The sequence below is a fragment of the Tachysurus fulvidraco genome, chromosome 3 (assembly GCF_022655615.1).
Source record: "Tachysurus fulvidraco isolate hzauxx_2018 chromosome 3, HZAU_PFXX_2.0, whole genome shotgun sequence".
NCBI lineage: Eukaryota > Metazoa > Chordata > Actinopteri > Siluriformes > Bagridae > Tachysurus > Tachysurus fulvidraco.
Window position 1 is genome coordinate 21,676,844 of NC_062520.1, and position 22,142 is coordinate 21,698,985.

Here is a 22,142-nt window from a genome sequence, read left to right on the forward strand (position 1 = left end):
AACAGGAGATTTGGCAAGGAAACTGAATCACCCCACTCTGAACTGCTGAGCGAGACTCGTTCGCTAGGCAAGCATGAAATAGAAGGGTTTGTCCAGGTGAAAGAGCTAGCCAAGTGTGGGTATACGCTAACGTAAGCGTATGCTATCATGTGGTCACCTGTGTGTGGTCAGTGTTTTCTGACTTTCTGAGTAATTTTGCTAAAGTTTGATGGAACATTGATTTCTCATCTTGAAACATTTTATAGTTGTGTGTCGCATTTACTTTTATGTTGACATACACTTTGCTTTTAGGTTAGTTGTTTTATTTGATACACCTTGTTACACTTTATAATAGCAAATGCTCTGTACATATAGTACAGAATAAAGTCTGCAAATAAACAGAGCAGAAGATATAATACAGTATACTGTATTTAGCAAAGTTAATATATGAAAAGCAAAAATAGAAAGATGAAATGCACTATATGTAACTGACAGTGCATTACACCTGACAATTAAAACAAATTGAGTCATATTCAAATTTACCTTAAGATTGTGTATACTAAGAACAATTCGGAATAATTAGGGATTTTTCTGTTGCTGATTGTAGAAAATAATTGATGTTTCCAAACCCGTGACACTACAAGCCTTTCCTACTGATAACCAATGCAGTAACAATATGTAGCAGTCAAATTAGTCAAGAAAATAAAGTGAATTCTATGCTACTATTTCTGTCCAGTCAGAGTGCAATCATTTCTAGACTTGTACATTTGGAGCAGAATCTCAGTGACAGACACCAGTTGGTCCAAAACATGCAATCAATTTGTATTGCTGTAATTTCATTTAGCTGTGCTTATTCTACCATAATGTTGTCATTAATTGAATGGATTACTGGGAGCAGCCTTTATCTTGGTATTCTACGAGGAAATCTTTAAATTTCTTGCAGTACTGGCGCCAGGTTGATGCTTTGCATTTATTGGTCTGCTTCTGCTCCACCCATGTATTTGCATCCAAAAGGTACACCATTCTGAAAGAAAGACACGGCATGTCAGAGGTATACAATTTTAGATAGAATTGTAACAAAGCATTTAGCACTACATAGTAAAGAAAAAACTCAAAGTATTTAGATCAGTTGTCAATTAGTACACGTGACTCAACAGAGAATTGATGTGCAAAACAACTTGACACTCACTGTCCGTTGTTGTCAGTGGTCAAGCCATCTCTTCCCATGATGAGGTAAGTCTCCCCTACAATCAGCTGACTCTTACAATGTTTCCGCTTGGCAAAATAACGACTGTCACCGACCTCCACATTAACATCTCCATCTATAGGATTTGAGACACACAGTGAGTAGTACTGAAATCACCGAACCACAATCCAATACAGAGATAACATGTCTATACTGAGCAAATTGTTATTTTATAATGACTTACTGAATTTGAGAACCTCAGTCACAGTAGTGTGGTAAAAGTCAAAGGATTTTTTATCCTCCACAGAATTCACAGTGACCATGAAGCCTACAACATAATGACCATTCATACTGTAATTACAAAGGACAAAGTAGGAGTTGTATACTGGTAAGAGTGACCTAGCATGTACAGTATATCCTTCTTATCAAAGCTTTCAGGGCAAAAACATTTTCCTTGCCCCCCTTCCCCCAATAAATAAATAAATAAATAAATAAATAAATAAATAAATAAATAAATAAATAAAAAGAGCTTCTGAAATCCTTTAAACAGTTAGGTTTAAGGTATGAATAAGAAACATGAAACTGCTATATGTTATGCCTGTTTCTGAATTTGTATATGTGACCTGAATGAAATATTATTATATTAATATTATTTTACGAACTATTTTGATAAAAAAAAACTTCAACACACTACATTTATAAGTGCATATGCACATTGATTTAACTGGCAAGATTTCAGCCAATGAGCTAATTTATGAAAATGTTATTTTAATCAAATTCAATTTTAAATTAGCCAACTAGAAAAACTTAATATAAACAATACAAATATAAAAGATCACACAATAAATTTAAAAGCAGATACAAATCCAAAACTAATGGGTTTAAATTGTTACATTTTTCCCCCAACATAAAACAACTTAATTAGCTCTAGTAGTATTTTTTTTTTTTAAAGTACAAACCGTAATCAGCTACAGGCTGGTAGCAAGCATGCCTGAAGCGGTCATCTTTTTGGATACGTGTTAATGTTGCTGTGTTTGTTTCTTTTGCTTTGAAACATGGCCCTGCAAACAAGTTCAAACAAATAAGTTATCAGTAGATTTTATTTTATCTATCTATCTATCTATCTATCTATCTATCTATCTATCTATCTATCTATCTATCTATCTATCTATCTATCTATCTATCTATCTATCTATCTATCTATCTACTGTATCTATCTATTTTAAACTACAGTGTGTCACAGTATCACAACTTGCAATCAGTCAGTCTGCCTATTTAAAGGCTGTTGTCTCAGGAGATTAGAAAGAAATTTATTGACAGGCATGTTAAATCTAAAGGCTATAAGACATTAAGGCTATATGGCTACAATATCTCCTAGCAGCTTGATGTTCTTTTGACTGATGTTTAAATTAAATAAAAAAGCTCAAGGCCTACTTTCAGCACACTGGCACACGTCATTCACACACAGAGCAGACACCACCTTGCTCCTTTTTGGGGCAGCATAGAACGTTGTGCATTTTCTTTCTGTGAAAGCGAGTTGGAATAACAGTTTATATACAGTATGTTATAACAGAACAACACAGAACTACAGTGTGCTAGTTATAAACTCATGCTTAAGTCAGTAGGTTGTGACTCATATGGTAATGGAAAGAAATCAAATTGTCTAATTATTTGTCCACTTAGATGTACAAAGGATTCTGTAGAGATGTCAGATTAATTGCAGTAAAATAAAAAACAAGAAAAAGTTTCTACCTGGTTCATAATAGTCATAGAATGAAGCAGGAGCAGGCTGCAGCAAGCCTATTGGCACCCTTTGTACAGCTCCAAATGCAATACATTCCTCACTGTTATGTATCTGTAGACAGATACTACAGGGTTACTGAGCTGCTTTATGTGTGTGTGTGTGTGTGTGTGTGTGTGTGTGTGTGTGTGTGTGTGTGTGTGTGTGTGTGTGTGTGTGTGTGTGTGTGTGTGTGTGTGTGTGTGTGTGTGTGTATATGTGTCTGTGTGTGTTGGCTTATTTGTCTCACCTCATTAAAATATAACAGGACCCTTCCATTTGTAATCTCGTAGTGAGATATGTATGAGACTTCTGCATTTTTTAACTGTTTAAAATGGTAAAAATATGATAGGTGAATATAGCATGTGAAAATATTTAGTATTTTGTATCTGACCGTATTAAATTCATGATGCACAGAACCATTGCTGCTACTGACCAAATCCAGCTCCTCAGTTTCAGGCTCAAAGCCACTGAGTAATGTGATATCTGCAATAGCCATGCCTGTGAGATTCCGCTCTCTGGAGTGACTGCAGTTGAGGAGACACACTGAAACTGTTAGTCTACAAGTCTTGAGATCATACACATTTAATGTCAACAGGCATTAGGAAAACAAATCCAGGAAAAAAAATAATGCAGTGGAACACAGTAGTGTGTTTTCCTAACCTGATGCACACTTTGTACATTATGTTTTCAGAGTTCTGGGTTGACTGGATGTCCCGTCTGCGTCTGGTGCGAGCATCAAACCACTCGATGGCCGAGCGAGGGTAATCTTCCTCCTCCTTCCTTTCCACCTCATAATCATTACTGTAGTCATAGTCATAGGTTTCCATTACCTGACCTGCATAAAATACCATTTGTTTACTCAAGAGATTAAATATCCTTTCTGCAAAGATTTCATCATTAATATTTAGTACTGCAGGACTTTTTGAGTAAAGTGAAAATAATTCATAGAAGAAGAAGAAGAAGAAGAAGAAGAAGAAGAAGAAGAAGAAGAAGAAGAAGAAGAAGAAGAAGAAGAAGAAAAGATTCTAACATTCATTTCCAACATAATATGGCATTAAAATACATTTTTTTTAAAAATCATTAAAACAAAAAAGGTGCACATGGTTAGCATGTTTGCCTCACACCTCCAGGGCTGGTGACTCAATTACTGCCTCTGCTATGTGTGTGTGGAGTTTGCATGTTCTTCCCATATCATGGGGTTTTAGTCAGGTACTTGAGTTGTTCTTCAGGTGCATGCATTGGCATCTCTAAATTGTCTGTAGTGGGTGAACGTGTGTGAGTGTGACCGTGCACTGCAATAGACTGACATCCTGTCCAGGGTGTATCCTTCCTTGTGCTCTGAGTCTGCAGATTCTCCATGACCTGGAGTCTTCAGGTTCCAGATTTTCCATGTCCCAACAGAATACGTGGTGTAGACAAAAGTAAAAGAATAATAATAAAAATAATAATGAAAATATTAATTCCCTTACTTGTATATTCTGCTTTGCCTTGCACTGTCACGGTTATGGTCAGGTCACTACAAAGGGAGGAAGTGTCTGGGACATAGTAAGCCTTCACCACCTAAGAAGAGTAACAGTAAGATCATCTCCATTAGCATCTGACACTTTTCCGAGGTTTAGAGATGGAAGGTATTTGTTCACGAAAGGTATCTGTATTACCTTTACTTTTGCTTGGCCTTTCCCTGAAAACGTTGCAAAGATGTCACTTCCCAGCAGTCTCTGAAAAAAGAAGACAAAATTGATGCCAAAGAACAAATCTGCTCCAGCTCTAAATGGACACAGAGATCAAAAGGAATTAAAGGATAATCATGATTGGTTAAATCTTCAATGTTTGCCTGAATAGTTTAAAATAGCCAAATCTGCAATGTGACCACATCCTTGTCCTTTGTGTGCCACTGATTAATTCATTCACCAGTACCAACAAATCTCAAGTGTGTATACCTTTAAATCTGTCTCCTTTTTCTCGCCTTTCTTGTTAAAGGACAGACCCTCTTTTTCATTCTTCTTCAAACTGGTGAACTGCACTTTGAAATCTAAAGTCTCTTGGGGTAAATGCAGTGCATACTCTGAGAGTGCTTCCAAAGCTATAATTGTATCCTGGAACAAAATAATTAAATTAGTCAGTTTTAACAGATTCAATTTGTCTTTTTTTTTCATCTAATGCTTTAGATATTAAACTGTAAAAGCCGGAAATAATGATCTTCATGACTCTGGCTCACCTGTGTGGATTTGAACCCGCCTTCATAGTTCTCTTGGGAGGACAGGAAGCAGACAGCCATTTTTGCATTTTCAAAATCTTTAAGTTTTATAGCAGCAAGAAGAGCATATGCGGTGGTCTCAACTGTAAGAGCCATTGTTGGGGGAACTTTTTGTTTATTTTTCTCATCTTGCAATCGCATGTCCTCATTATCCCTCCACACCTTACAGTCACCCTCTTAATGGAGAAAGATAGCAGAGGAAGTTACAGCGTAGAAGTACAGCTGTGTTTGATATGTGACTCCTCCCAGAACTGGATGAAACAAAAAATGCTGTGTCATTATGTTATTTATTACCTTTTATTGCCATAGTTTTAAGTCTCCCCCAAGCTGACAAAGCCATTGTCTTGTCTTCAAGACAAAGGGATAAGCAGTAGGTTGTAATAGCCAGAGAAAATGGCCTTTGTAGTTCGTCAACACGAGAAAGAAGATATCTGGTGGCTTGAGAGACACTATTGCGCTAAACAATAAGCACAAAAATGACTAATCAATTAATATTCTACTGTACAATTTATTATTTTAGAAAGAAATCTGAAGATTATTCTGCAATTTTTCTTAAAACGTGATTAAACAATTACGAACTTTATTAAAATATAGCACCCAGTATACTAAATGTTACATATTAAATGCAACAATGCAATGCTAATAACAGAAAAATGTTTAATTCTATTGCTACAGTACAGTGTAATCTATCTTCATTAACTGATACTGTATACACTGTGCTGTTTACCACAGAATCAGTTTCCTGGTCCATGAAAGGAAGGGCGCGGTTAAGGGCAATGGCTGTGAAAGCGGTGAGGGAGGCATCTTGTTCAACACCCCCGATTCCACCCTGGAAAGGAAAGAGCATAAATGCAACATAAGGTCTAGAACATTATGTTTCTGGCTAATAGCTAAACATAAATAAGCTTGTGATATTTTGGGAAAGTCTTTTCTCTTGTGGTGTAATGAGAAACTAATATAATAAAAAAAAAACTCAAAACATTTCCTGACCTGCATTTCTCTGTGAATGACTGGATTAGGGTCTGTGAATGACCCGTCTTTGCCCTGCTGTTCAATAAGGTAATTGACTGAATTGCGAATTTCAAGTTGTGAGACGATCAATTTGTCTTCTGTTACCGATAATTCACAATCGGCCACAAGGGATAACACCTTCACAACCAGGGCAGTTAGCCTAGAGGGAAGCAATTCGAGATGATCAGATGCCAGTCTTTATGCCACACCATGGCCTGACCACTATCTGTGGGCTTGTATACTGCAGTGCAGTTTAACATAATAAAATACTGTTGTTACATTGCTGGTACTTTTGTAACATGCTTAGAGAAGCTCTTACCAGTTACTGGTGGGATAATTTAACCATGCTCCATATGATCCATCGGGCTTTTTGTATGTCAGAATTCTGTTATAGGCTGCAAAAATTATCAAAAGTTTATTCAGTTCAGAAACATACAGTGCTATTAAGAAGTGAAACAGAACAACAACAACAACAACAACAACAACAACAACAACAACAACAACAACAACAACAACAACAACAACAATACCAAAGCACCACTGTTACACTGTTACAATACCAAAGCACCAATGTTACAATACCCAAGCACCACTGTTACACTGTTACAACGCTAAAACAACACCACTACACGATTACAATGCCAGAACACCAACAGAACACTGTTACACTGCTACATGCACAATGAAGAAAGACACATTTAGAATGTCAAAGCAGCTCAGCATCCCTGGATATTTGTCTATGGCCATCATCATTATGTTGTATTCAAACCGAGATCACTTGAGAAATACCGCCCTCTTGTGGTAAATCCTTCAGCTCCCAAATTAGGCCAGTCATATACATCTATACTGTATCTGTGAGATTTTTTTTTTAACAGGAAATAATATAATGTATATCCGATTACACTTCCTGCATTATACAGTACATTTCTCACACACACACTGGCTCAGTAAGGCAGGTACCTGAGTCACTTCAACTGGTCTTCTTTCAAACTGGCACCATCAGCAGGTACTAGACTAAAAATACCTGTTACCATTTCTGTTCAATTCTGTTAAATAAATATGCTATGTTGTCTTCTATGGTTGAAGGCTGAAGTGTTTTTTTATTTGCTTTCTGAATATATTTGCATTGCATTGCTATGTATAGTCTTGTAGTACAATGAATTTTATTGTAATTTATGTCCATGTGGCAATAAACAAATGTTACAAAAAAAAACTGCACACATCAGCCCTAATTATATATTTAGATTTTACTAATTGAGGCAATCACTGGAAGGCAAAAAATGAATTTATCTGCTAGAAAAATATCTTCCAAAATTTTGTCCTTTTAAGTGATCGGTGCAATGAGTCTGTGTTTACCGTCATCTATGTTCTTCAGTGCCTTGTCTCTCATCTCAGGTTCCAGTTCCAGCCATCGATTGTTTGAATCCAGGTATCGGATGGCCAGAGCCGTGGGTGACATCCTGATCATAGTTTGTTCAGCACAACCATAAGGGGCTTTGATCAGCTTATTCACATTGGCTGGTGTAAGTAGGGGCGTGGCAGCTGCTACACCAAATACCTCATCTGTTTATCATTCAGACATGAGAGATAATTACACCAAAATTCTTATCATCATTTTGACGCTCTTTTTTTTTTTGCATATAAAAAAAACAACAAAAAAAAACACTATCACCCATACCTTCAATTTTGACAAAGATATTGCTTTCTGTGCCAGGAACTGTACCATTTGGAAGGGATCCATCGATATCAATGATTATATCCTTTCTTCCTGTTTAGAGACATTTTTATTTATCTTCTTTTTCATATGTAAAATGTGCTATGCATCAAACGTGTCATTTTAGCAAGCTGTCTGGAATACATGATAATGATGAGGTTGGAATAATGACAAATAAACCGGTATAAATTACCATCCAGGTTAATTAATGTACTTCTCTCCTGTTCATCGCGGACTCCATCGTTCTGCAAAGTAAAGTAAGAACATTATTTCTCTCACATCATTAACTCAATCTACTGTAGCAAACATCCAAACCATCTCCTCTTACCATCACCAACAGTGTCTTCTGAATGGCATCCACACCTTCATTAAATTCTCGGTCATAAAGTTGGATAGTGATCGGGATTTCACCATCCATCAGAGGAACAGCAGAAAAGGTCACTGTCTCAGAGCTCCTGCTGCTCAAACTGACGTTCACATAGGATTCAGTGGATAAAGCCCCCGGAGAACACAATCCTTCTACTTGTTTCATATGAACAGCAAGCTATATAGGAAAAAATAATTGGTTGTCCAGAAATTGTAATATGTTAAATATTTCATTGTTTGTAAAACCACATTTTCATTGTATTCTGAGTATTTCTGCATAGTAGCTACATAAAACACCCCAACTGTATTGCAGTAGTTCATATTGAGCTACTGTATACTCAGAGTTTAGTGACATAATGAGGATTTAATTCTTCACATCAGGATTCAGACCTCAGACAGACGATTTGATGTAACCAAAATACAGTATGCTATGGTGAAATGTATGTTTTTGGATGTAATTCTTGTTTAATTATACAGGGGACATTGGAGAAGAATGCAGCTGATGCACCATTTCACTCAGAGTCTGAATTGCTAGGTGGTGCATTTTCATTTTAACATCTACATTAAAGCAATAGCACCATTTTGACTTTTCATGTATAACATCCACTGCCTAAAATTCCCATACAGGCTAAAACTACAGAATATAGGCTGATTATGGAAAATGCAAATAAAGTGACTTTTCTGTTTGAATTGATTTATCTGTTCTATTATAATGATATGAACTCAGAACCCAGTATGTGTGGTGAGGGAACACAATTGTTATCATAATCAATTAAAATACAAATTTATTGTCAAACAATCTCACCATATTGCCATAATGACCATTATGGCTGGTTCAGTTAAAGTGCTAAATACATAGAAATGATGGTTTATCTACAGTTTATTTTCTTTTTGTGTCGTAATCCTGTGGCACTTCAGCAATGATCATCTGTGTATCCATGAACTCAGAGACGTACAGAGAAAAATACACTATTCTGATTCCTTAACCATGTTTCTCTTTTTTCAGGCTTAAGGGAAAATACTCTGTATAGTCAAAAGTGTCTCAAATCCTCTACTATAGAAAAATCTGCAATTACGTAGCACAGCATGGAATATGAAGAACCTCTGCGGTGTAAATATCAATGTTCTACACACCTCTCTTTCATTCTGCCCATAGTTGTGGATAACCACAACAATGGCCATTTGTTCACTCTTCCTGACAGAGTATGGAAGTTGCAAAGAGACAAACAGCTCCTTATATGCCAGGATGTCATAAGGCTTGGCTACACAAAGACCTGGAAATAATGAATAAGTGTAACGTTCTTAAACATCTCTGTAGATAATTCAATCATGTGCACAGGTTTTAATTATAATTCAGTAAACCAGTTATAGACTATAAGATAATTCTGGTTACCATGAGAAAGAGATAAACTGACAGCCTGTATCTCCCAGGTAGTGATGGAATCAGGGAGAATGATCCTTTTTCTGAAACAAACATCCGAAGACAAGTTAAAGCATACAACCAGAGTAAAACAGTGTAGCAAGAGAGTGAGACAGAAGCGTGTGTGTGTGTGTGTGTGTGTGTGTGTGTGTGTGTGTGTGTGTGTGTGTGTGTGTGTGTGTGTGTGTGTGTGTGTTTTTTTACTTACGTAATTTGACCATTCACTTTAAAAGTGTCAAATGCAAAGCTGGGAGGGAAACTGTGCCGAATGTACTGGATATCGTTTTCAAAAAAGTTTTCAATCTCACTAGCACTAGCAGCTGGTTGGTTGAGGTTGGAGGTAGTGAGAGGGAAGTAAAGCACAGTTAAATCATCATGAGCAGGTTTAAAGTAGGTCACATTACACCAACATTATTAACAACAGGAACATTTTCTCCAGTCCTGAACAAACACCAAATATCAACCAGAACATATTTTACATCACAATGGCCTGGACTTTTTCCTGTTCAGACACTAGGGGGCATCTGCACACCTGTTCCTTGTGTTTCTATGATTGTCACCCCTATTTATACCAGTTGTCTTGTATCTGTTTTTTTGCTGAGTCCTTGTGTTTGTTTCTGTGGTCCCGTGTTTCATGTTTCCTAGGGTTTATAGCCCTTTTGTTATTTATTCCCTTAATTAACCCCCTTTTACGGGGGTCTCTGAACTTGGGCCTGTAATGTTATCTGTTAAGACAACGGCCTTCCTTGACATTTCCCAATTTAATTAAAACTGTGTATAAATTCAAGTTTATATTAATTTATAAGTGACACAGCTTTAAATTAGGAAATGAACAGCTTTTAATAAGAAACACATTTTTAAAATACTAAAAGCTTTATTTTTAAAACCCATTTAATTCAAGTGGCTTAGGCTCATTACAAAAAAAAAAACCCTAATAATAATCATAGTGATTATTACATTATTATAGTATTACAGCTCTGATAATAATTCATAATAATAACAAACAAGTGAATAAATCAACGGGTCCCAACCCTGTAGTTTGTGAACCTACATTTCGTTGGGTTGCTTGATCGAGAGACTTTCACAGTCTGCTTTTTTATTCCATTAAATTTCATTACAGTTCGAATAAGTTTAAATTAAACTGTACTACTTTAGTCTTTTCCACTATCTTGACATCTGCATGAGTGTAGATCAGCAATAAAAAAGGACAAATTTCACCATCTACCTCAACTCAACAAACCAGCATTGTGTCTCAAATCAATTTTATCACAAATCAGATCATACTTATGTATTATTTCACAACTTTATTGAGTACTGACATTAATCAGTTTCCCCGTTACAGCTAGGGTTTGAATTTTTAAAACCTCCCATGCCTTTAAACCTACCAAACGTCCCTTATATTCTTCTGAGCAAGTACTTTTAGATGTCATGTGCCATGATGAAGTAAGAAATTAGATTTTTTTAATCAGCTCTTATTTTAGCTCCACTTGATTTTTGCACATTTTTAAATTAAGCTAAAATTTCATTAGCTTATCGTTAGTTTCTCTTAATTCCTGTTAAACCAGACATGCTTCACCATGCAGCTGAGTTTCTATTTAAACTAAAAAATAAGCATTATTTGCATGGCAAGGTTGTGGTGTTAATCTTATCTATAGTACCTGTATTTTTCCATCATTGAAAATTCTACTATTTACATATACTATTTTATTCATAAAGAGGAGTGTGTGTGTACATTAACGTAGCAATACTTACTTCTGCCATAATCACTCGTTATTTCCTCCTTCCTCTTCTTTTTCCTCAGTGTGGTGGCAAAGTTGCAGCATTTCATGAAAGCCTCCACACATTCATTAGCTGAATTCATTCTTTTCTTTCGCTCCTCACAGCTCAGCTTCATCGGGAGCAATGTTAGGCCTTGACGGCAACACTTCTGCAGTGCTGCATCTTGAAACTCAGTTTCTTTTGGAGACAAAATTAGAAAGATGCATGAGTTGAGCTTTTAATGGAGAAGCAATTTGTTGACACATACATTCATGGAGCAGTGTATTAGGACGACCTGTACATCTACTCCTTCATACATTTATCTAATCAGATGACGTAGCGGCAGTGCAATGTATAATAACATGCAGATACGAGCCGACAGCTAGAAGTAACAATCACATCAACCATCAGCATGTGGAAAAATTGTGATAACAATGATTTTGATTGGGAACGATTGATCTTGACAGTGGTTTGAATGTTGGTGCCAGACAGGCTGTCTGATTATTTCTACTGTATAACTGCTGATCTTCTAGGATTTTAGTCATCTCTCAAGTTTTAGTCATCTCTCAAGTTTCATGTACATGACAGTGTACATTTGGTAGAAAGATGCTTTGGTACTGGATATAGTTATTAGTGTTTAAAGAGGAGAAAACAGAATACGAGCAATGTATCAATCACAATTTGAACATTAATAGCATGGAACTTGAGCTTGAACACATAACTTGATCTGGATCTTAATCTATACAGTTAGAACCAGGATGCAGCAATGTTTTCTTAAAATCTTGAAGTTGCATTCACATCGTCTAAAACTCTATTTACTCACTAACTGTTAGTGTAAAGCTAGGTGAAAAAATAATAAGTAAATAAATAATATGTCATAATAAATTATGCTGTTTTTTTCCTCTCCAAAAAAAAAGAGTGAGAGAAAACAAGCATGTTACAGTATGTGGTTGTTCTGTAACATTGCAAACTACATTTGGTTTTTTTTTTTTTTTTTTTTTTTTTTTTTATAAATTCATATGTAGCTGCTAAAGTGTCATAAGAGGAGCTTGTTTTATGGACATTCCACATTATTAAAAGTATATGACACGTGAAAAAGTAGTACCACATTTTCTTGAAAAAAGTTAGTAATAGCTACTGATTCAACATTTTTTAGTTAATTAAATAAAATATAAATCAGAATGTGATTTTAAAAGCTAGAAACAGTTTAATTATGTAGGAAATTTTGCTTCTGTACAGTAACAAGGACTTGCAAACAATGCAGCACCTTTTTTGGCCAATTCTTTCTGAAGGTCTATGGCACGTCTCTGCCGCCTGAAACCTGACTCACAGCCAAATCCTACAGACAAAATATCCATACTATTAGTTTAGAAACAAATGCTATCTATTTGATTAACAGTATCAAGTTTTTTCCCCATATTATCCCTATATACCTATCCTCATCTGTGACTTGATTGTTTGAGAGTGAGAGATGAAAGACAATCCGGCATCATTAAATACGGCAGCAGTGTTTCCACCACCTCCATACGAACATCCCAGATCATATGACTGCATAGAGGAGAAGACCTGTACCAAAACCAGATTTTAGTTTAGTCTTTATATACCAAACCAGTTGAATATGCTATTTTTAAGCTTTTAAAAAAGGTCAATATCAAACAATCATATAAAATTCTAATTTAACTGACTATAACTAGTATAGACCAATATAGTCCAATTGAGGTCTAAAATAACTATAAACCAGATGTAAGATTATTCATTTGTTTGTTTGTTTGTTTGTCAATACTATGATGCAATTGGGTGACAAAAGTAAAATCTTCCTTTATATATTTTGTCTGACATTATCACTGTTAATATTTACATGCAGAAATTGCCGATGTAATAAACACACACACACACACACACACACACACACACACACACACACACACACACACACACACACACACACACACACACACACACACACACACACACACACAAAGCAACGATACTATTATATAAGCATCTTTAATCTACATTTTGTACCTGTTTTGGGGTGAGTTTGTTTTCAGCATTCAGGGAATAGATAGCTTTGTCCACAGCCAGTAAAGCAACCATTGCATTTTGCTGCTGTGCCACGTCAATGTTAAGATCAATTGTTTGCGATGGACTCCTGTATATGCTTTTAGAACTGTCCTTTTCTGTTATTACAACCTATACAAGAGACATGAAAAGAGTTTAAGTCTAGCTAACTAGCCTGCAGTGAGAAGCTATGATTTCTAAATGATTAGTCAGAGTTTGCTCAAAACACAATAAAGATTTACAACAAAAAACAGACAGTGAAATGTAATATAACAAACCTTTCCCTCACACACATCCTTGATATCTACCCAGATGGAGTCTGCTATGATTTCACTGTTTCTGTCATAATAATATCCAATGAGGCGGAAGGATGGAATCAAGTCATGGCTGAGGGTGATGCTAATGGTGGCTGTACCTCCTGTTATAACAGAACCTGACTGTCTGAGTGCACCTTTGCTGAAGATCTGAAGAGAACACAATTCATGTTAGAATGAAAATTCATAAATTGTTAAAAGGGTAGAAAATGCTACGTAGAGAATGGAATGAAAAACGTCATCCGGATATCACAGATATATTTGATCATGTGAAAATGTATGCTTGCAGAAAGTTTTAAGTATACGATTTACTAAAGACTAATATGGTTACTACATTATTAGAGAAGAATACTGAAAGAAGAAAGGAATTACAAAATATGGCTTTATACATGTATTTTGTTGTAGTTTTTATTAGAACACCAACCACATGGTCAGCTGTATATTTCCTAATGGCCCATAAAAGGGAAATTAAAATGAAGTAGATGTATATTAAGGAAGTAATGTCAGGTTTTTGTCCAGAGTTTTACACTGAAACTATCAATGATCACAAGTAGGATTTCATTTAACATTCAAGGATTTCCAATTCCGGTGAACACATTTATAATGTTATATTATATATAAGTCCTTATGGTAATCAAAAATATATTAAACCCTCCATATATAGTATGTTTTTTCCATTTCTAGTTTAAGAGTAAGTTTAAGAATTATGTTACCGATCTAGCGGTCTTTGGAGTGCTATAAAAGCAAAGCTAGATTAAGCTTCGTTTATTGTCTATTATATAATTTACTCTACTTACCAAGTAGTAAACGTAGCCATCCTTTGCTTGGCCGTTCACAATGTCAAACTTCAAATTCAGCTGTTCTCCAGGTCCCAGAACCTTACTGCCCACACTGATCAGCAGGAAGTTATTGCTTGTAGAAGTGGCAATGGCCACATTTTTTTCTGACTTGATTCCATCAACTGTTGCCTGTCAGACATCGGTACATAAACATATGTACTCTCGCAACCGTCTTAAGGTTTTAGCAGTTACGGCTACATTAATCTCATCAAAACATGAAACCATATTAATATAAACAAAAAAACAAATTCACTGTGTGACATAACAATTTTTAAAATACTCACCTCAACAGAAATGGACTGTGGTGATTGTGCAACATTAAAAGCGTAATTTGCTACTCCGTTATCATCTGTATTTACGATTATGGATTTCTCATTGGTGTGTGATACACTTATTTTCACTGGAACAGCTGTAGCTGGAACACCATTTGGAGAACGCACCACTACCTAATAGAAGAAATAAAAAGCATCACAACTAGTATTTAAGGACAGTGAACCACACTCACAAGGGACAAGCTTACCTTGACACTAAAAGGCATTTTAGGAATAAAATGTGACCGGGTTCTCTCTAGATCCAGTTTGTATCGCTGTGCCACGATGGGGAGGAATATTTCTGACTCTTGTACCTCACCACCTATCAGGGACATGAAGACATTTTGTATCAAACTCACAGTCAAAGTGATCGATCCACAGTTATTATATCATTCATTTAAAAAATCGTCCTGTTTGAATCAATAGACAATCATCTAAACAAAAAACTGCATTTGAAGTAGAAACTAACTTTGCATAGCCATATGATGAAATATTGTCTATATCAGAGTCAGAATACTTAAAAAACAATTTTTTTTATACTTTTCCAGGGGTTCGTTACCACAGCTCCATGTCAACAAAAATAGAGACTTATATACACAAAGATAATATATACAAAAATATAAATAAATAACTATACAGGTAAAGGTATATTGTTGCACAGTGATATATGTTGTTGCACATAGGAGTCACATAAGAGTTATAAAGGAGTTATAAAGGAGTTATAAAGTCCGATGGACACAGGTACAGTAGGAAGGATTTCCTTTGTCGCTTTGTGAAGCATGTTGGTTGAATGAGTCTGCAACTGAACATATTCCTGTCTCCATCCAGGACATCATATTCACTTTAATCAACTATACGTGAGGTCCACCAACATTTAGACAGTTAGTTGTAAAGAAAGGGGCTGAGGAAAGTAAGTGGAAGGGATCATACACCTGTAGTAAACTTTATTCATTTACTGAATGGTCTCTGTTGTAGTAAGCTGTGGCAGGAATAAAAGAGGGAGAGAGAGCTGAACACAAAGATCTGTGAGTGTGTGTATAAAATGAATAATATTTCCCATATGTTTACTTAAGGTATCTGTAACAGTAACAGCGATGTAGAAACGCGCTCCATTCTGGGCAACATCTACCAGCTTTAAGGGTTCCAGTTTCTCCTGGATATCTGAAATTTTAAGAGTGATTTCAGCTTCTCCGTCTCTTACCTAAAAGGAAGAAAGACAGGCCAATAGGATATGTTGTATACGTTCCTTGTTATTTTATTTTACATAATTTTTAAAAAATATTTGTACTTACTGGTCCAATTTTTTCTATCCCTTTGAGGAACTTAATGTCATTTGTATTGTCCGCTCTCAATCCAAAGCGACAGTGAAACCCACCACTGATTTTCTTTCCATATGAATAGCTATCGAGCGAATGTAATGCATTGGTTAATGTTTTTAGGTGATTGAAGAGAAGTTTACATAGTCAATATGTATGTACATCAGTTTTTCCTAAACTACCCATTTTTTGTAGCGCATATCCTACATAGAATCACAAGGAGCCTGCAGAGATATGTGGAGATTACACGTATCTTTGGACTTGGATAGAAAATTAGAGTGAACATACAAACTCCATGCACACAGGAATCAAACCCTCAAACTTGGAGGTGCAAGACAATCAAGCTAACTCTAGTTACCTACCTAAGATATTGTGCTTCCTCTTTAAATGCTATACAGGGTTGTTCAGATGCTTTTTGTTGTTTGTTTGTTGAATGTTTAAATATAATAATATAAAAATGTGTATGGCTTTTTGCTGCATTGTGGATTATCTGAACTCATACAAGAAGAAAGGACCAAACCAAATTAGTAATTAGTAATATGATCCACTGAATATCCAGTAAAGGCTTTATAAATGAATAAGAAATGGAAAACGTTACTAAACTTACGAAACATCAATGGAGAATTGAAAGTTTTCAGCGCTCACAAGGAGATGGTCAGTTTTAGGCTTGATGGTGACACCAAAACTAGGAAGAACTGAACAGAAGGATGTGGTTTAATTGAACATCTTGAATTCAAATCTTGAAAATAGGTTTGCTTAAATAATTGGAATATTCTAACAGATGTCTAGAAAAAATTCTAATTCTCATGTGTATGAGTTTGTACAAATATTTTTTAACTTTAAATCTCTCTATCTCTCAGCTGCTAAACTAGGAGACAAAAAAAAACAAAAACAAAACTAGGAGGTGTTGTAAAGGCTTGGGGTTCAGTAGGTGACTAAATGATGTCCACATGTCCAATTCACACTGCCAGGTAGTTACAGACTGGAAAACTTGAGCAAGGATTTTTGGACATGTCTCCTGCATCCCCAGGTGGCTCGACTCAGTGTGTGTATGCATTTGTGTATGTGTGTATACAAGCGACTTCCCATCTGTTTTCCAATGAAGTGTGTGTTAACGAGACTTCCTGCTGGCATGGATGCACAAATGTGAGGGGTGTACTCATTTCTGTGAGATACTGTATATACATATATACATGCATACATACATATATACACATGGTTGAAATGACAATTAAATAATACCTGTTTTGCTAGAAAAATAAAGTAAACTTATTTAATAAATAAATGTCTAGTAATTGCATTCTGCTAATTACAAGTATAAAAGTATTTTCTTAACAAGAGCATTGCTCTCATAATTACTAAAGACAACTTTAAAAGAACAAGAATTCAGCAAAGAATAATATATAATATTTTATCTTTGCATACCAAACTTTTGCACCTTGAATTCCCGAATGGTTGCACTCTTCTCATCACCTTTGTAGTGAGCTTTGATCTTCCACACACCCGGCCTGAAGAAAGCATGATAAATGAAGAACCTAAAGACTTTGCACATGCTCAAGAAAATACCAATCTCTTCAGTTCAGCTGTATGAAAAAAAAAAACATATTTGGGAGAACCCACAAGCAGTAGTAAGTAATAGAATGGATAAGATAAACCTACTGAGAAACATCAGGAATACGGAAGTCATTGGCAGTAATGCCTTCTTTAGATCTGGTCATAAATTTCTTGAGCGTGTTTCCTTCTGAATTCTGCGAGAAGGAAGGCAATGATAATGGCACTTTTTAAATTTTAGTTTTTTATTTTTTAATTTCCATTATGTACTGTTTTCTAGAGCTGTTGAAGCACTTACAATTAAGTACACGTGTATGATCTCGGATACTGGGCGCATGGCATAATTCAAGGTAAAAATCCTGTACCGAACTGAAATTCAAATGGACACATAGTGAACATATGAATGTATATTTAGTTGTCAGTTTATTTGGTATGGCACCTTCATTGGTGAGCATACTGTACAATACATTTTTTCTGATAAAATGGCTGATAGATATCAGTATGTATTTAAACAAACTTTAGAATGTCTAGTTCTAGTTAGAGTCATTTTTATTGTACCTTTCTGTGTAGGGTTGTACATGGGCTGGTTTGTCTGAATGAAGATATAGCCTCTGTGCTGGGACACCAACACTCGAGTTATCTTTCTCTTAGATTCATCAACATCACACACCAGATTAAGATAAGATGGATCTCCCGTAGCTGACTGTGGGCGTTCATCTCTGTTGGGTGAAATCTTTAATAAGAGTATAATTATAAAGAGGGTGAACAATAGGGTCAATCAGAAGTATTTACAAATTATTGAAGAAAGTTTAGCTGGATTTTGTTTTTTAAATAACAAACGAAAGAAACGTGTTAGTACCCTTTTAAAGGGTATAGTTTATTTTGTTTTTTCTTGTATTTACTGCTTAACCTGGTTGGAATAATGTGTATCATATTTTGTAAACACTTTCGGTTATTAATTTAATCGCATTTGAGGAGAATGAGAAGAAATAAGAAGTCATATATTTGATGAATTCACAGTTATAAATATTCAAAGCAAGTAAAATAAATAAAATACAAATAAATACAATACAATAAATCAGATACTTTAGATTTTATTTGTTTTAAAGTCCCATGCCAGACAACCTTTCTACTAACATTCATTAATTCATCTTCATTTACTGCTTTATCTTGGTCTGGATTGTCATGGACCCAAGCACTAACCCAGGGACACCAGGCATGAACTAGCAATACACAATGGATGTGCCAGTGTTCCTGAGATAGACTCCAGATCCACTGCAACCCTGACCAGGATACAATGATTATGGACAAATATTTTACAGTCCTTGGAAAAAAAAAGTACATATTGCTTCAATTTTATGTTTTTGTTTTCAAGCGTGATCATCAAAAACTCACCAGATTTCAATATTTTATTCTCCCCAAAATGAATCCAACATTCAGAAATCACGTAGGAAAAAAAAATACATCTGGGATGGGTTATGAGGTCATCTCCAAACTATTTGAAATTTACCATTTTACAGTTAGGAGGATTGTTTACAAATAGAGAGCCTTCAAGAGATTTCTCCGGAATGGGGAGTGAATGTCCCAGCCGATTTAGTGGAAACCTTTTCTGCAGATATTCCGACTGAGGAGGTTGGGGTCAGAGCGCAGGGGCAGCTATGATACAGCCTCCATGGATGGTTAATAGCCTTACTCAGTTGCCCAACAGTGACAGCTTGGCAGTGCTGGGGCTTGAACCCTGAGCCAAGTCACTAAATGTGTTTTTAATTTTATTCCTTCTGTTTCTAAATGCTGCATTAGTTCTTGGAAAATTACATGACTACATATTAACCGTGTTTTTTCGTTGTTGTTGTTGTTGTAGTCACATTATCAGTTTATATAAGAGAGTGAAGACCACGCAATCGTTATTCACACCCTGATAAATAAAAACCTAGAAGTAAATAAGAATATACTTTCTTTTTCCCATTAATGTATGTGTTATTTCAATTATGTCAATTTTATTTACCTCAAGCTCTAGTGTTCCAATTTTTCCTTTTTCGGTGATCCATATAGTCTCTTTTTTTGACATAAGAACACGTCCCACCTCCTGCTCTAAGTAACAGGTCACAGGTTTGTTCAGCAGACTCTCCCCCACCTGGACTGACACCTTTTCCTTCGTGCCAACATGAAAAACGCTGGGAGCCGTCACCAGGAATCTAATACATTTTCAAAAGGATTTTCAGTCATGGACAAAATAAAAGACCATGTGTTTTCAGTTTCAGGTTATTGAGGAGTCTTTGCACACAGTTCCTCTTTTACTTTTAATTAATTTAATAATAATTCTTCTAACGTAAAAATATGATATCCCCAGGACGTATTGGTGCGATAAGGGATATATTTGCGTCAGAAATACATGTACTATTGGTTTGTTGCAAAATAATCTCTGTCAGTTGAAAAAACTGTGTAAATTTGTGAATAAATTTTCACCTTTAACAGCATTTTACAGACTTTTTCCCCAATAGTACTTTATTTTTAATTACTCTTGTACGTTTTTTGCTTAAATCAGATATGGTGTACTGACAGTATGGACTTTTTTTGTAGTTTTTAATCTCTTTATTAGCTTTATTACCTAATGAAGGGAACTTTAAGCTATGAGAGGCTTTGGTCTTCGGGAGCGGAGTTGATAAGAAAAATAAAAATCTTAACAGATCAAATATTTTTTCATATGAAACTTGGTCATTTGGTAGTAAAATACAATTGTCTCCACAAATGAAACATAAAAAAATCCTAGTTTAATCGACATTTGTTTACAAATGAGACTAAAAGGTCTTGCTCAAGGAGCCTGCAGTGGCATCTTGGCAGAACCAGGATTTAACTGCTGAGTCACTGTCGCCCTGAGCACTGAGTGAACAATAATCTGAGCACTGATTGGTGTCGCTCTCACTGCAATCATTTCTTAACAATTTGAGTTTAAACCAGAAATGACCAAGCAGTTAAAAAAAAACAGCACAGAATTCAAGCTGTGATAAAGGCAGTAACAAAACCATAAATCACACACTCCATACTTACGTCTCTGCAGAGACCAGATGTGCGAAATAACCTGAACAAAGCAGCAAATACAGAAGAAAACCCATGTTCCTAGTTTCTCTGTCGTTTTGCAGCAGTGGTCAGTGCGCTGCTTTTGCCCTATGACCAGATTTTATCTGTTAAATGTAGGATCCAAAATAACTACATCTGTAAATCATGTGGCACAATTGGGAGTACTCATTGGGTAAGATGATTTGTGCAAATTCTCAAAAGTCATGTGATTTCACAGCAAGCAAATACACATAGTGCCAAAAAACCCTGAAACTGTTTATTAATTCAATTCGATGAATCAAAAAAATAAATATATTATTTTCACTTGCTGTGAAATCACATGACTTTGGAGAAATTGCACAAAAAAGAAAACGAAACATTTTATTATTACTGTTTAAGTAGTAATTTGTCAGAATTGCTGTAATATTATATGTGCACTGCAAACATATCAAGTTATTATTATTATTATTGTTATTATTAATAATAATAATAATAATAATAATAATAATAATAATAATAATAATAATAATAATAATAATAATAATACACCTATTTCTAGACATTACACTATTGGAATTGTATTACAATTAGTGCATTACAAAAATCAGACATATCAGAAATAAAAAAAAACAAACACTTCCATTTATCAGTTAACACTTCATTTTAGGAACATAAGCACGATCTTATTCGGAAAGGGCCGGTGTAGGTGCAAGTTTTCAGAAGCCACACCTGAGTCTACTGAAATCACAAACAACTCATAAAACAGGTGCTTGATTTGGATGAAAACCCTAACCCACACTAGCCCTTTAAGATTCAACATTTCTGCTTTATTTCAATAATATCGTTATAGCTATCAAACTAAACTCCTGTTTGATATAAATATATATAGATATAATATATACATTATCTTTCCTTCTCACACATAATGGCCTTACAGTAACAAAATGCCTTTAATCCATAAAACATGGGAATATACAAGGTTTAGTGAAATATTGAGGTTTATTAAATTGAAAAAGTAATGGACAAGCAATACTCTGATATGCAAAATACAGTGAATGGAACATTTGAGAATCTTTTATATTGTATTATAATGATCTTACATCTCACAAACAGATCTCACATGTGTTAGTTGAAGTATTGATTTTTTTTTTATTTGCTTTTGTATTCGTGTGCATGTCATTGAACCTGGTCTGTAGATCTGATGTACTTGCCAGGAACA

General features: G+C 35.3%; 1 protein-coding gene across 1 annotated transcript; it reads right to left on the reverse strand.

Moving 5' to 3' along the window:
* Nucleotides 1–285: 285 nt before the first annotated feature.
* On the reverse strand, nt 286–21,072 carry c4b (complement 4B (Chido blood group)). Its single transcript, XM_027149055.2, has 41 exons — nt 20,915–21,072; nt 19,872–20,061; nt 18,425–18,599; nt 18,165–18,235; nt 17,975–18,063; nt 17,741–17,823; nt 16,923–17,010; nt 16,292–16,400; nt 16,068–16,200; nt 15,209–15,321; nt 14,973–15,134; nt 14,647–14,817; nt 13,814–13,999; nt 13,500–13,667; nt 12,908–13,040; nt 12,742–12,813; nt 11,469–11,672; nt 9,925–10,036; nt 9,690–9,760; nt 9,431–9,570; nt 8,259–8,474; nt 8,124–8,175; nt 7,895–7,984; nt 7,573–7,779; nt 6,536–6,611; nt 6,196–6,376; nt 5,933–6,034; nt 5,500–5,662; nt 5,167–5,381; nt 4,889–5,044; nt 4,607–4,666; nt 4,418–4,508; nt 3,609–3,783; nt 3,382–3,472; nt 3,196–3,270; nt 2,918–3,020; nt 2,600–2,689; nt 2,125–2,226; nt 1,410–1,493; nt 1,169–1,301; nt 286–1,003 (listed from the first exon to the last, which is right to left on the reverse strand). Exons 1-41 carry the CDS (start codon nt 20,977–20,979, stop codon nt 865–867), a joined length of 5,136 nt encoding a protein of 1,711 aa, XP_027004856.2. The 5' UTR covers nt 20,980–21,072; the 3' UTR covers nt 286–864.
* Between the last annotated feature and the right edge of the window lie 1,070 nt (nt 21,073–22,142).

Coding starts and splice junctions, on each gene's coding strand:
- c4b (XM_027149055.2), bottom strand. CDS start 20,979: ATGGGTTTTCTTCTGTATTTGCTGCTTTGTTCAGGTTATTTCGCACAT. Junction 6,612..7,572: donor ACTGAAGAACATAGATGACG/GTAAACACAGAC, acceptor TAATTTTTGCAG/CCTATAACAGAATTCTGACA. Junction 3,021..3,195: donor TCCTGTTATATTTTAATGAG/GTGAGACAAATA, acceptor ATCTGTCTACAG/ATACATAACAGTGAGGAATG.